Source organism: Rattus norvegicus, chromosome 11, assembly GCF_021556685.1.
Source record: "Rattus norvegicus strain SHRSP/BbbUtx chromosome 11, alternate assembly SHRSP_T2T, whole genome shotgun sequence".
Classification (NCBI taxonomy): domain Eukaryota; kingdom Metazoa; phylum Chordata; class Mammalia; order Rodentia; family Muridae; genus Rattus; species Rattus norvegicus.
Genome location: NC_141544.1, coordinates 98965851 through 98978156, shown reverse-complemented (window position 1 = coordinate 98978156; position 12306 = coordinate 98965851). Strand labels below are relative to the sequence as shown.

Sequence of the window (12306 nt, the reverse complement as noted above, 5' to 3'; positions counted from 1 at the left end):
CAACTTAGATGACTTGCAAACTACATTACACTGTGGTATAGACAATGGATTAAGACTTAATCGCACTGCACTTATTCCTGCAGAGACTTGATGCCCCAGGGCAGGGGAATGCAGGGGTGGAGGGATGCAGCAAGTGGGAGGATTGGGGGGGGACCCCTCTCAGAGGCAGAGAGGAGGGGGTGAAAAACTCTCAGAGGAGGGAGTGGGAAGGGGGGCAAATTTGGAATGTAAATAAGACAACTTTAAAAAAAAAACCTAATCACACAATTATTATTAATGCCAAACACAGGGATTCTGACCATCTCTATCCACAGCACCTTAAAAGTACACAGATTATCCATTCACAAATCTATTTGCTATATATTAATATCACTAGATGAAGAGGAAATAAGCCTCTGTTATATTAATGAATTTAGACATAACAAACCTTTAGGATTCTTTCACTTCAGAATGGCAAATTAAAAGCAGCAAAATATCACCATGTAAGATTGTACTGGAGTAATTTATTTTCTCATTAAGCTGCTGACAGAACAAATACCACAGAAAATGATGACAACAGGTACCTAGTTACAAACCTGTTTTTTTCTTTTCTCAATATTTGTGCACCAACCTAAACCAAGTGCAGCTGAGACTGAACAGAAACAACATGCTTCCCCCTAAGATCTTAAAACTCAATGACAAAATTAGGTAGTGGATTCGCTCATTCAAATACAAAGCCCCAACGTGTCTGTATATGTTATAGATGTGAAATAGACAAGCTCAAGGAAGAACATAGCAGTAGCTTAGCATGCTCCAGGAAAACATCCAACAGTGTTTATTGCAGAACAAGGAAGAGGTGCTTTCCTTAGAATAAAGTAGGGATATATGCAAGTGATAAGACTTTGTATCTTCTAGTTCTAATTTCTCAGTAAAATTAGGAATTACACATCTTTTAAAAGATATAGATATGTGGTCTTCTGACTGGTTATAACTGCTCTTCTAGATAATCCAGGAAATTGTAGTTAACTTCCATAATTCAGAAGATTATATGAAACAAAATAAAAAGCTATTCCTTCAAACCATTGTTTATGAGGTAAATACTTCAAAAATAAATGAAAGACCTTCAACAGCAAGCATTTCCTGTGAAGAAATTCCCTCTTGTCAGTACTGTTTAGTAAATGGCATCTTGTAATCTGGGTATATGATACTAGCGCAATAACTTACCAATCTGTGCACTGTTTGTACTTGTCAGTAACATTTCAGTCACTACACTGAAAGACCTATGGCACAATTACAGCATCGCCAGAGAGCAGATGGCTTGCAACGCGCCTGAGTATTAGCTATATTGCTGTTTTTAATGTGAAGCCACACTTCAAATCTTAAGGTGAAATCAGCCTTCCGCCACTCTGCCATCATGGTAATAATCATGAACAATCATTCTCACAAGGTCATCAATTAGAAAAGCAAAAGAGCAAGTGAGGCCATAAAGCACCCATCAAAAGCCAGTGACTACACATGACACCCCACACCAGAGAGAATGAGGATGGTATTGACTGGGAGGAACTAGCACAGTAACATCTTCAAACCCTGAAGCAAAACAAGAGAGAAAAAGGATGACCCTAGCCTGAGAAGCAACAAGTACTCAAGAGTTCAAAAGTCTGAGTCTTCAGAGAGACAGAAGCAATACCCAGATTCTCCTCCTGCCAGGTACTGTGCTGGGTGATGTGGAAAGAGGGCAAGGAAAGTGAAATGTATGCATGAGTACAAGCTCTCAACACAAGGGAAACAAGAGAAAACAAGCACAGTGATGGGGTTCAGAAAGCTAAGTTCTGATATATTCTGGCTGGCCCAGTGGGCTTTCAAAAAGGCAGGCTTGGGAATAGCAGCAGGAACTGAGGTAAGTCCCATAAGCATAAAAAGACACAGAGATTACTGAGCTTTTTAAATGTAATAAAATTTAGTTCTGCTATTACTATATCTATAGTGACAAAGATGGGGAAAAAACATTTGCAAAGGACATTAATTGAGAACCTCTACTAGAATAAAGAACTTCTCTAACTAAATTTAAAACAAGAAAAAGCAGCCCAATTTAAGCATAGTCAAAGACTTTTTTTTTTTTCTTTTTTTCCGGAGCTGGGGACCAAACCCAGAGCCTTGCGTTTGCTAGGCAAGCGCTCTACCACTGAGCTAAATCCCCAACCCCAAGACTTTTGACCATAGTAACATATGCCTATAATTCCATCATTCAGTAAGTAAAGCGCAGAGGGTCGAGAGTTCAAGACTAACTGGCAAAGTGGCTCAGTAGATAAAGGTGCCTGCCACCAAGCCTGTCACACAAGTTCTATCCCTAAACCCCCCATAATGGAAGGAGACATACAACTCCCACAAGCCATCCGCTGACCTCCACATTCATGTGGTACATACACACGCACACACACACACACGCACACGCACACACACACACACACAAACACACACACACACGCACACACACACACACAAATGTAAGAATAAATAAATGTTTAAAAATATTTCAGCTGGGCTTTAATCCCAGCACTTGGAAGGTAGAAGTTCTGAGTTCAAGGCCAGCCTAGTCTACAGACTGAGTTTCAGGACATCCCAGGGCTATACAGGAAAACCCTTTCCACTTTGAAATATATACATATAGTTTTTTTCAAAGCCAGTTTTTTTTTTAATTTTTTTTAATTTATTTAATACGTAATAATAATTCTTTGGTTTCCGGGTAAACATCCCCCTCCCCCCTCCCCTTCCTTATGGGTGTTCCCCTCCCAACCATCCCCCCATTGCCGCCCTCCCCCCAACAGTCTAGTTCACTGGGGGTTCAGTCTTAGCAGGACCCAGGGCTTCCCCTTCCACTGGTGCTCTTACTAGGATATTCATTGCTACCTATGAGGTCAGAGTCCAGGATCAGTCCATGCATAGTCTTTAGGTAGTGGCTTAGTCCCTGGAAGCTCTGGTTGCTTGGCATTGTTGTACATATGGGGTCTCGAGCCCCTTCAAGCTCTTCCAGTTCTTTCTCTGATTCCTTCAACGGGGGTCCTATTCTCAGTTTAGTGGTTTGCTGCTGGCATTCGCCTCTGTATTTGCTGTATTCTGGCTGTGTCTCTCAGGAGAGATCTACATCCGGCTCCTGTCGGTCTGCACTTCTTTGCTTCATCCATCTTGTCTAATTGGGTGGCTGTATATGTATGGGCCACATGTGGGGCAGGCTCTGAATGGGTGTTCCTTCAGTCTCTGTTTTAATCTTTGCCTCTCTCTTCCCTGCCAAGGGTATTCTTGTTCCCCTTTTAGAGAAGGAGTGAAGCATTCACATTTTGATCATCCGTCTTGAGTTTCGTTTGTTCTAGGCATCTAGGGTAATTCAAGCATTTGGGCTAATAGCCACTTATCAGTGAGTGCATACCATGTATGTCTTTCTGTGTCAAAGCCAGTTTTTAATGCATAGTAAATTCAAGCTTAATGACGCCCTGCTTTAAAATATAAGATTAAAAATGAAATTGTTGGACATAGAATCTTCTCAAGGAAACATATAGATGGCTAACATACAAAAGGATACTCAGCATCACTAGCAATCAGAAAAATGCCAGTCAAAACCACAGGAAAGCTTTTTTAATGGTGCCTCTTAGATGAAGATTTGTTAAGAAGACAATGAGTATCTCCTTCCTAGCCACCCAAGGTCAGAAACTCATGAAAGAGAAAAATGAATACAAACTTTATACTTTGTGAGAAGCTTACAGCCACAGAAGTGGCTAATGCTCTAGGTGAAGAGTGAAAGGGTTATTTGGTCCAAATCAGTAGTAGGAATGATTTGGTTTCCCTATGAACCAAGGTATCCTGACCATCAGCAGAATGTGCCTGCTGATGAGTAAAGGAACTTGATTGTCCTAGACCAAGGAGAACTAGAGAGAGGAAGCACAAGTCTGTTCACAGATGTAGTGTAGACACCAATCGAAGTGGTCTCAACTTGGTTATCCTGGAGGGTGGGGGGAAACAAGATATTAATTCTTGGACTAACCGACATTACTATGCCTTAGGTGGGGCCCAAAAGAGCTAGTAGAACTGAAAACTTTTCAGTATCTGTAAAGAAGACCATGCCTACTGACATGTTGTTAGGATGCCTGCAAACAAAGAAAATAAGCAGCCCAGGAGCAAAACACCCAAGATTACTCCACATGTCCTACAACACACATGTTGGCACACTGCTCTGAAGAAACAATGCACTGATAAAAATAAGAGAGGTGCTGCAGAATATGCTAAACTTTTGGCAAAGAGATTAAGGAAGCCAAAGGAAAGCTCCAAGAACAGATTGCCCAGAGACACAGGCTATCCTCACTACTGTTTTCTGAATTCAGTTAAATGAGTCTTTGGAGTAAGAAATACATGATCAGACCTTGCATCTCATACAAACCAAGCAGTAAGATCCCATGCATCCTATGCACAGGACGGCTAAACCTAAAAGTCAGCAAGTACTGGTGAGCATGTGGAGAAAGCAGGACCATCAGGCACTTCTACCAAGGCTTTAAAACCAGTTCCCCCTGGTAGAGCAGAGCAACAGCTCCTCCAACAGTTAAGCACAGTCATCACACTATTAGGTATCTACCTTATAAAGCATATTTTAGAGCAGATACAAATGTTCACAGAAGCCTTATTCCCAATGGCCAAAATAAATTTTAAAAAGTAGCCAATCTTCAAAAGTTGATGTCCATCAACAGGTGAATGGACGAATAAAAAAAATGTGGTAAACATATACCACATTTCTTTAACCACAAAACAGAATAAAAGTATTTATGTACACTGTAACACAAATAGCCCTTCAGCACATTACACAGTATAGGTTTCCCATCACTGTAACGAACCACCTCAACAACTGAAGGGTAGTTTTAAGAATTACAGTCCTTGGGGTTGGGGATTTAGCTCAGCGGTAGAGCACTTGCCTAGCAAGCGCAAGGCCCTGGGTTCGGTCCCCAGCTCCGAAAAAAGAGAAAAAAAGAAGAAAAAAAAAAAAAAAGAATTACAGTCCTTCTTCAGATGTCCCCAATTGTTTTAGCCCACGGCTGCTTACCTCACAGCCATCAGGAAGCACAAAAACCAGAGAGAAAAGGGTCACACACAAAAAGACCTTAACAGGGCTCTATCTCCTACTTTCTACTCCTTCCCAAATGTCATCAAATTATGAATACATCAATGGATTAACCCATCGATTACATCAAAATCAATCAACTCTCAATGACTGGATCTACCAAACAACCATCAAGCCTTTAACCCAGGAGCCTTGGACAAGGGTAGTCATATTTAAGCCATAACAGTGAAAAAGGTGGCTATAAAGACCATAGAAAAGAGCATAAAGAGCAGCATGATTCCACACATACAAAAAGACAAAAAGAGGCAAATCTATTAGGGAAAAAGTAATGTGGAAACTGCTAGGTACTGGGGGAAGTAGAATAGTGCTAGTGTATTTAGAATTACTTCCTAAGAAACTATTCACATTGGGGACATGTCCTGGAAAAAGCACTCTGCCACCAATGAGATGTCAGCGATGTACCAGAGTCAGGACACCTCCTGCAAGGCCTCAGTCTTGGGACCAGTTCATAGTTTATCTTATGCTCTAAAACAACAGGGTAGACTGAGAAAGCAAGTGAGGTTTCACAGAAGGTTATGTGGCAGTCAGCAAGCTGTGAAGGGCAATGACCCATTGCTTCAGGTAGCAAGTGAAATCATGACTGATAAACAGCCAGTACAAGCAGTGCTTAATTATAGCACCAAATAAATGAGTAAGTCAGCATCTGACTACCCTTTTTCTTTTAATCTTATTCTACTTCACACACCTCTAAATACACTAAACTCCAGTAAGCTGTACTCATTACACAGACTTAGTTTACATCTCAACTCGGCTTAAAAGACAGATCTATAATATACTGTTTACTACAACTATTATTTTAACGTTAAAAACCTTACAGATGATGAAAAGATTTTTATTTTATAGTCTGAATATTTGCTAAGTCCCAATTTAAACTGAAAATAACATTTATTCTTACACAAATGAACTGCACTCTGAAAACGATACACTACTCCCAAGCATACATCGTCTTCCAGCATACATCACAGCAGTTCTCAAGCAACAAATTTTATTATGCTAGTCAACATGTTTTCTATCTACCTGTAAATTTTATGTTAAACAATTCCCAAAACAATTACTAAGCAAATGTTTCCACAGTTATGTAACCCTTGCTATGAATGGTTCCCGTCTGCATGGATTTCTGGAAGCACAGTGTAATAACACCAACCCTAACTAACCCAAACTTGTGCTACCATACTATGCTATCATCACATGGAATACATGTGTGTATATGAAGACGAGGTCAACATCAAATGACCTCCTCAACAGCTTCTTCACTTTTGGAGACAATGCTTCCTACTGTACTTGGAGCTTAGTGATTGGTTATTGGTATTGGTTTGGTCAAGGAGCTCTAAAATCTACCTGTCTTTACCACACCATGCCAAGCACTGGGTTACAGATGGACACCACCTGCATTCCCCAGCTTTATGTAGGTTCTGGGGATCTTAATTCAGATCCCCACATGTACTTTATGGACTGGAGGGAAAAAAAAACTATATAGCAAAGAATGACCTTGAGTTCTATATTCTCCTACCTCCACCTCCCTGGCAACTTCACCTACACAAGTGGAAAAATGGTTGTAAGCAAAGAATGATTTCAGATAGGCCTGATGCTACAGACCTGTAACCTCTGCTATTTGAAAGGCTTCGACAAGAGAACAGTAAGGTCAAGGAATGGTTAGGCAACTTAGGGGTACACTGTACCAAATTATAAAGTAAAAGAGTGCTGGGAGCATAGCACGAGGCAGAGTACCTACCTAGCATATATGAGAAGCCTAAATTCTATCCCAGCAGCAAAAGCTGCAAAGGAAGACGCCATAACACTAAAACCTTCCACACGGAAACCTCTTGAGATAGTTCCTAACACAGGGACAAAGCACAAAGCCCTGATAGATAATCTAGCTCAGGACTTTTCACCTATTTACCCACTTACCAAATCTAAAAAAGAAAGCTTCCTGTTCTACTTCCTACCTTAAGTAACTGGAAGAGAGAAAGTTGTGTTCAAATTACATCTGGCAAGTGTTTTATCAAAAAATGAAACTGTTTCTGCACTCCAGAAACAGAGGCAGGTGGATCTCTGTGAGTTCCAGAACAGCAGAAACTACATAGTGAGAACCTGTTTAAAAAAAAAAAAAACAAGGGTTGGGGATTTAGCTCAGTGGTAGAGCGCTTGCCTAGCAAGCGCAAGGCCCTGGGTTCACAGTCCCCAGCTCTGAAAAAAGAAAAAGAAAAAAAAAAAAAAAAAAGAAAAAAAAGAAAACAAACAAACAAAAGAACAGAAAAAAGAAACTGTAATGTCCATACTATGCTTGTTAGGCCAATTATTAATTTTACTATTTTTTTTCACCTTTGTAGTCAACCAGGGTTTTTAATGTCTTGACATTTTCAAAGACCTAGAGTAACTTTTTCATTTAACTAATTGCTTTAAACAAGTTTCATAGCCATTTTCCCTTCCCCAAACTACTCTGTAGAGAAAGGACTGACTTGTATAATGAGGCTATTTTATTTATTCACAGTATCAAGAGTTTATGAAGAATGTATTATATAAAGACCAACAACAACAACAAAATCTACTAAGCCAGCAGTGAAAGTTTGAGGAAAAGAACACACACAAGTTCAATTTTTCCATCATTTAGTTCTGAGGCTCAAGGCACTGTCCTCCAGTACTGCTTGTGAGCACTGGCATATATAACATAAGAAAACAAGGTCTGGTAATTAAGTGGCATGCCTACAGAGCATAGCAGTCTAGACAAGTTGGGAAATCAGGATAACACCACACTAGTCGTTCTATACATCTTGGTTGTTTTCTTTTTAAAGATTATTTATTTTATGTATGTGAGTACACTGTCTCCAGACACACCAGAAGAGGGCATTGGATCCCATAACAGATGGTTGTGAGCCACCTTGTGGTTGCTGGGAATTGAACTCAGGACCTCTAGAAGAGCAGCCAGTACTCTTAACCACTGAGCCACCTCCAGCCCTCACACCAGTCTTTCCAAAATAAACAACTCTGACCACTTCTGAAAAGGGTAATTATTTTTCTTTGTTTGTTTCCTGACCTTACACAGACCTATGAAAAGGGAACAAAATCTCGTTTTTTCCCTAAGCCTCCCATGTATCTGCATTCAAACAAAGTACAGTCCCATCAAACACTAATACAATCTAAGAGAATGTTTTTCAATGTCATGTTAGAATGTAATGCAGTATCTAAAAAGAGCTCTTAATACCAAAAGGGGACCTAAAGTAAAAACTGAAAATATATAGTTAACATGTTGACATATTAGGTTATTAATTTCAAAAAATGTGTCATACTAAGTTATTAAAGGAAGAAAACTTAATGAACACCATCTTCACCATTTTTCTGTAAATCTAAAACTATTACAAACAAAAGTGTTCAGTTTTTGTTTACTTTGTAGACAGGACCTTACTACCCAGCTTAGGCTAGCCTTATGTAGCCCAGGCTCATCAGAAACTCACAATCCTATCTCAAAGCACTACCACAGAACACACACAACTTCCTTTTTTACACACTAAATTACAGTAATTGAATCAAATAAAATCTTTAGTCACAGATACTAAATATTAATAAACATCTTTTCCCTTGAGTAATGTTTAAGCTAAATTCTGTAAAATCCTCTTGACTTAGGGAAAGGATGGAGAAAACTTCAAACACCATCTGAGAAGGAACTAAAAGTATAAAAGAAAACGTTATCAAGTAAGGAATATATAAAAGTCAGTGTCTAGACTAAAATAGAATGGAAACTCATCCTTTGAGAAATACTCCAAATTCAGTTACTTGTGATGGAGGGAACACTGGGTTATAATCTTGCTTCTGAGTTATGTGTAACTTTTTACTTCTTTGCTTTCTCAATTTTTTAAGAAGGAATTCTCAATCTAATTTGAATCATTTTTCTCCAAACTTTTTCCAGTTAGAGTTCAAGGCCAGACTGGCTACATGGGACACCCACTCAAAAAATAAATAAATAAGCTCCATTTTCTAAAATGTATTTTAATTATACCAAGGTTCCCATTTCCTTGGTCTAAAACCAGTGACAATAACAAACAGAATACAGATATCTAATATGTAATACATGTGCAAATAATCCATCAAAGCTTATTTATTGTATACATTCAACTTCCAAAATTAAAGTTTGACAAAAAGTATGTGCCACTCATATTATCTAATTGCTGCTCTCTTCAAAATACTTAGCATTCTTTCACATGAGTAGTGTTAAATACATTTCAAAAAAACAAATACAATCACAAATTGACATTTTTCCTATTACAATATGCCATTTTATTAGTTAAACTTTAAGATATTGAGCATAACTCTTAAAAAACATGGCCCCATTAATACGCACATATATTTCAAATAACAAGTAAGAGATTAAGGGTTATAACATTAAAATACCACTTTTAAAATGATCCTTGGTCCTAGACTGCTCTGATCAGACCACTGATGTATCTTCCAGAGGTAGAATTTCTAAAGATTTTATTGTTTATGACACCTATACACAATAAAGGTAGGATTTAAACAATAGGGAAAATATAAAGGTACTACCTTGAAATGTAACAAGCACAACATCCATTCAACCTCTTCCATTTCTACAACCTAGATTCAATAAGAACTGGAAAAAATAAATCTTATGAAACATCATTTTTAAATGCTAAAATTCAACACTTTAACTCTTTTAACTTAACATTTTTAAAGTCATCAAATTTCTAAGCCTTGTCATAAATTTCAACTTTCTGCTCATAGGAAACCGAGCATTGTAGACAGAAGTAGAACACCTTATCTAAGGCACCAACTGTCCCTTCAATAAGCTTCTGTCTTGCTCAGTGTACTGTAGTTTTTCCACTTAAATAAGAAGGAAAAAAGAACACGGTTTCTGCCAGCTAGGTAAAATCATCGCTTTCTTACTCCGAACAGCAGCGGACCTGTTAGTCCTGTCCTCCCGCACGTGTCTGGTGGACTCCCAGCCGAGGTCCCCGGCTCCATCCAGGATGCCTCTCCGCCATTGCCTCGTTGATGGGCAATGCCACTGCCAACCCGGGCAGCCCCAGCACACTCCACCCTCAGCCACCCTCAGCTCGGCTGCGGCACCCTGATCGCCGGTACCGCAGGGCCGCCGCTGACGGTGGGCGCGCAGGTTCCCCGTCACCGCGGGCTCGGACACTCGCGGGCCGACCTCCCCACCGCCCGCCCCACCCTTTGCCCCTCGCGTGGCCCTCCGTACTGCGCACCCGCAGTCCCGCGTGGCCCGCCGGACAGCCAGCAGGGAGAACGCGGCGACCAGGGCTAGGAACCAACCTGTGGACACCGCCATCTTCTCCTTCTACCAGACGCACCGCCGCACGCAGGACGTCACGCGTCACTTCCGGCAGTGCGCTGCTCTCCGTCATAGAGGGGACCGTTCCAGGTTCCTGTTTCTGGCAAGATTTCCCCCTAATGGTCTCTGAAACTTTTGATTCTACAGTTGTCCCAATCAAAGCAAACACACACACACACACACACACACACACACACACACACACACACACACACACACACACACACACACACACACACACACACACACACACACACGGGGAGACTAAAGACAGCAAGAGCTTAAAAAGCTTTTGAAAGATCTGAGATCTCCAATACTGTCTCTTAGTGTGTTCAAGGGAAAATTTCCCTATGATACTTATTATATTGAAATAATGTCTAGACAAACGTCAACAGTGATAGAACACCAAACCTGTTATTAAGAATCAAGGTAAAACATGAGAGTTCACAACTGTGTTGAAAAAAAAACTATTCCAAAGGGTTGGGCTGTGTTAGTGAAGGCCTGCAATGCTACATTTGGGCTGTATCTTTGCTCTGATGGCACCATAACCAAAAGTCCATCAGTAAAGAAAGTCAGGACAGAAACTCAAGCAGGAGCTTGAAACAGAAAGGGATAGAGAAACATCACTTAACACCTTGCTACTGAGAAGGTTAGGCTGATTCCATAACATAATTCAAATTGGCAGTTAAGGAAACTAGGCTAAGAACTGGGCAAGCACAGGCAAGCGAGGCAAGTCAATTACTAATAGAAAAAAAAAAAAACTCAGGATTCAGCCCTCATGCCCTATAATGGTTCTGAAATACCTAGAGATAGAGTAAGATGAAGCTCAACTACCCTGGATTACCAATGTGCTTTAAATTGAGCCTGCAAGATCACTTATTTGTCTCTTTTTTTTTTTTTTTTGGTAATGGGAAACCGTAACATGCTGGACTAATGCAGAATAAAACTCTCCTTGCATTTACATACTATTGAGGTATCATTCTTCGGTGAATCATGGAACCTTACACTTCCAGATTATGTTCTCCTAACTTATTTGGAGGTGCAAGCCCACTTACCTAAAGACGATATACCCATACCCAACTGGGTTCTCCTACAACAATTAGTGATTAAGAAAAGGCCCCACAGAGATGCCCACAGTTTAATCTCACTTAGGCAAGTCTTAAAATGAGATTTCCTCTTTTCATTTGTCAAGTTGACAACAAAGATGAGTTAAGACAAGTCTATGCCAAACACATCATTGTTAAGCTATAATCCTCTCTTGTTTATCCCCAAGACATCATAAATACTAAAGTATTAAATACAGTACAACTTTAGAAGTCCCAGTCTTTAAAAAATTCCAACCCTGTAAGTCTCTTTAAAATATCCAAAGTCATATTCAATAGATACCCCACATAAACAAATATAATAAACTACTCACAACGCTATTGGTTATCTTTGACAACCTAAAAGTAAGACTTTACTACTGAAGAATCACAAATTTATGCAATTGGAGTTGGTACACAACTAGATGTTTCAAATCTTTTAACTACCATTTATAAATTTGATGCTTAGTCACAAGGGAGTAGAACTATTTGAAAAGACTAGAAGAAATATGAGGTGTGGTATTATTGGAGAGAGCATGTCACTTGGAAGAGGCTTTGAGGCTTTAAAAGCCCATGTAAGATCTAGTCTATCTTCTTTTCTCTTTGCCCACCTAGGATGTAGGTCTCAGTTACTACTCCAGCACCCACCTGCATGCAGTCATTCTACCACTATGATGATAGTGAGTTAAACCTCTGAAACTTTAAGCAAGTCCCCAATTAAATACTTTCTATCAGAAAAGTTGCCTTGGTAATAGTGTCTCTTAACAGCAGTGGAGCAG

General features: G+C 39.7%; 1 protein-coding gene across 4 annotated transcripts in view; it reads right to left on the bottom strand.

Annotated features, from left to right (window-relative positions):
* Positions 1-10474, bottom strand: part of Ube2v2 (ubiquitin conjugating enzyme E2 V2) — a 33819-nt gene extending 23345 nt beyond the window's left edge. The window contains exons 1-2 of one of the 4 annotated variants that reach the window (XM_087575637.1): positions 10427-10465; positions 9677-9743 (exon numbers count right to left, since the gene is read on the bottom strand). In XM_087575637.1, the coding sequence (XP_087431763.1) occupies positions 9677-9704 (28 nt within the window). In that variant the 5' untranslated portion in view covers positions 9705-9743; positions 10427-10465. 4 annotated transcript variants of the gene reach the window in all.
* Positions 10475-12306: the final 1832 nt, after the last annotated feature.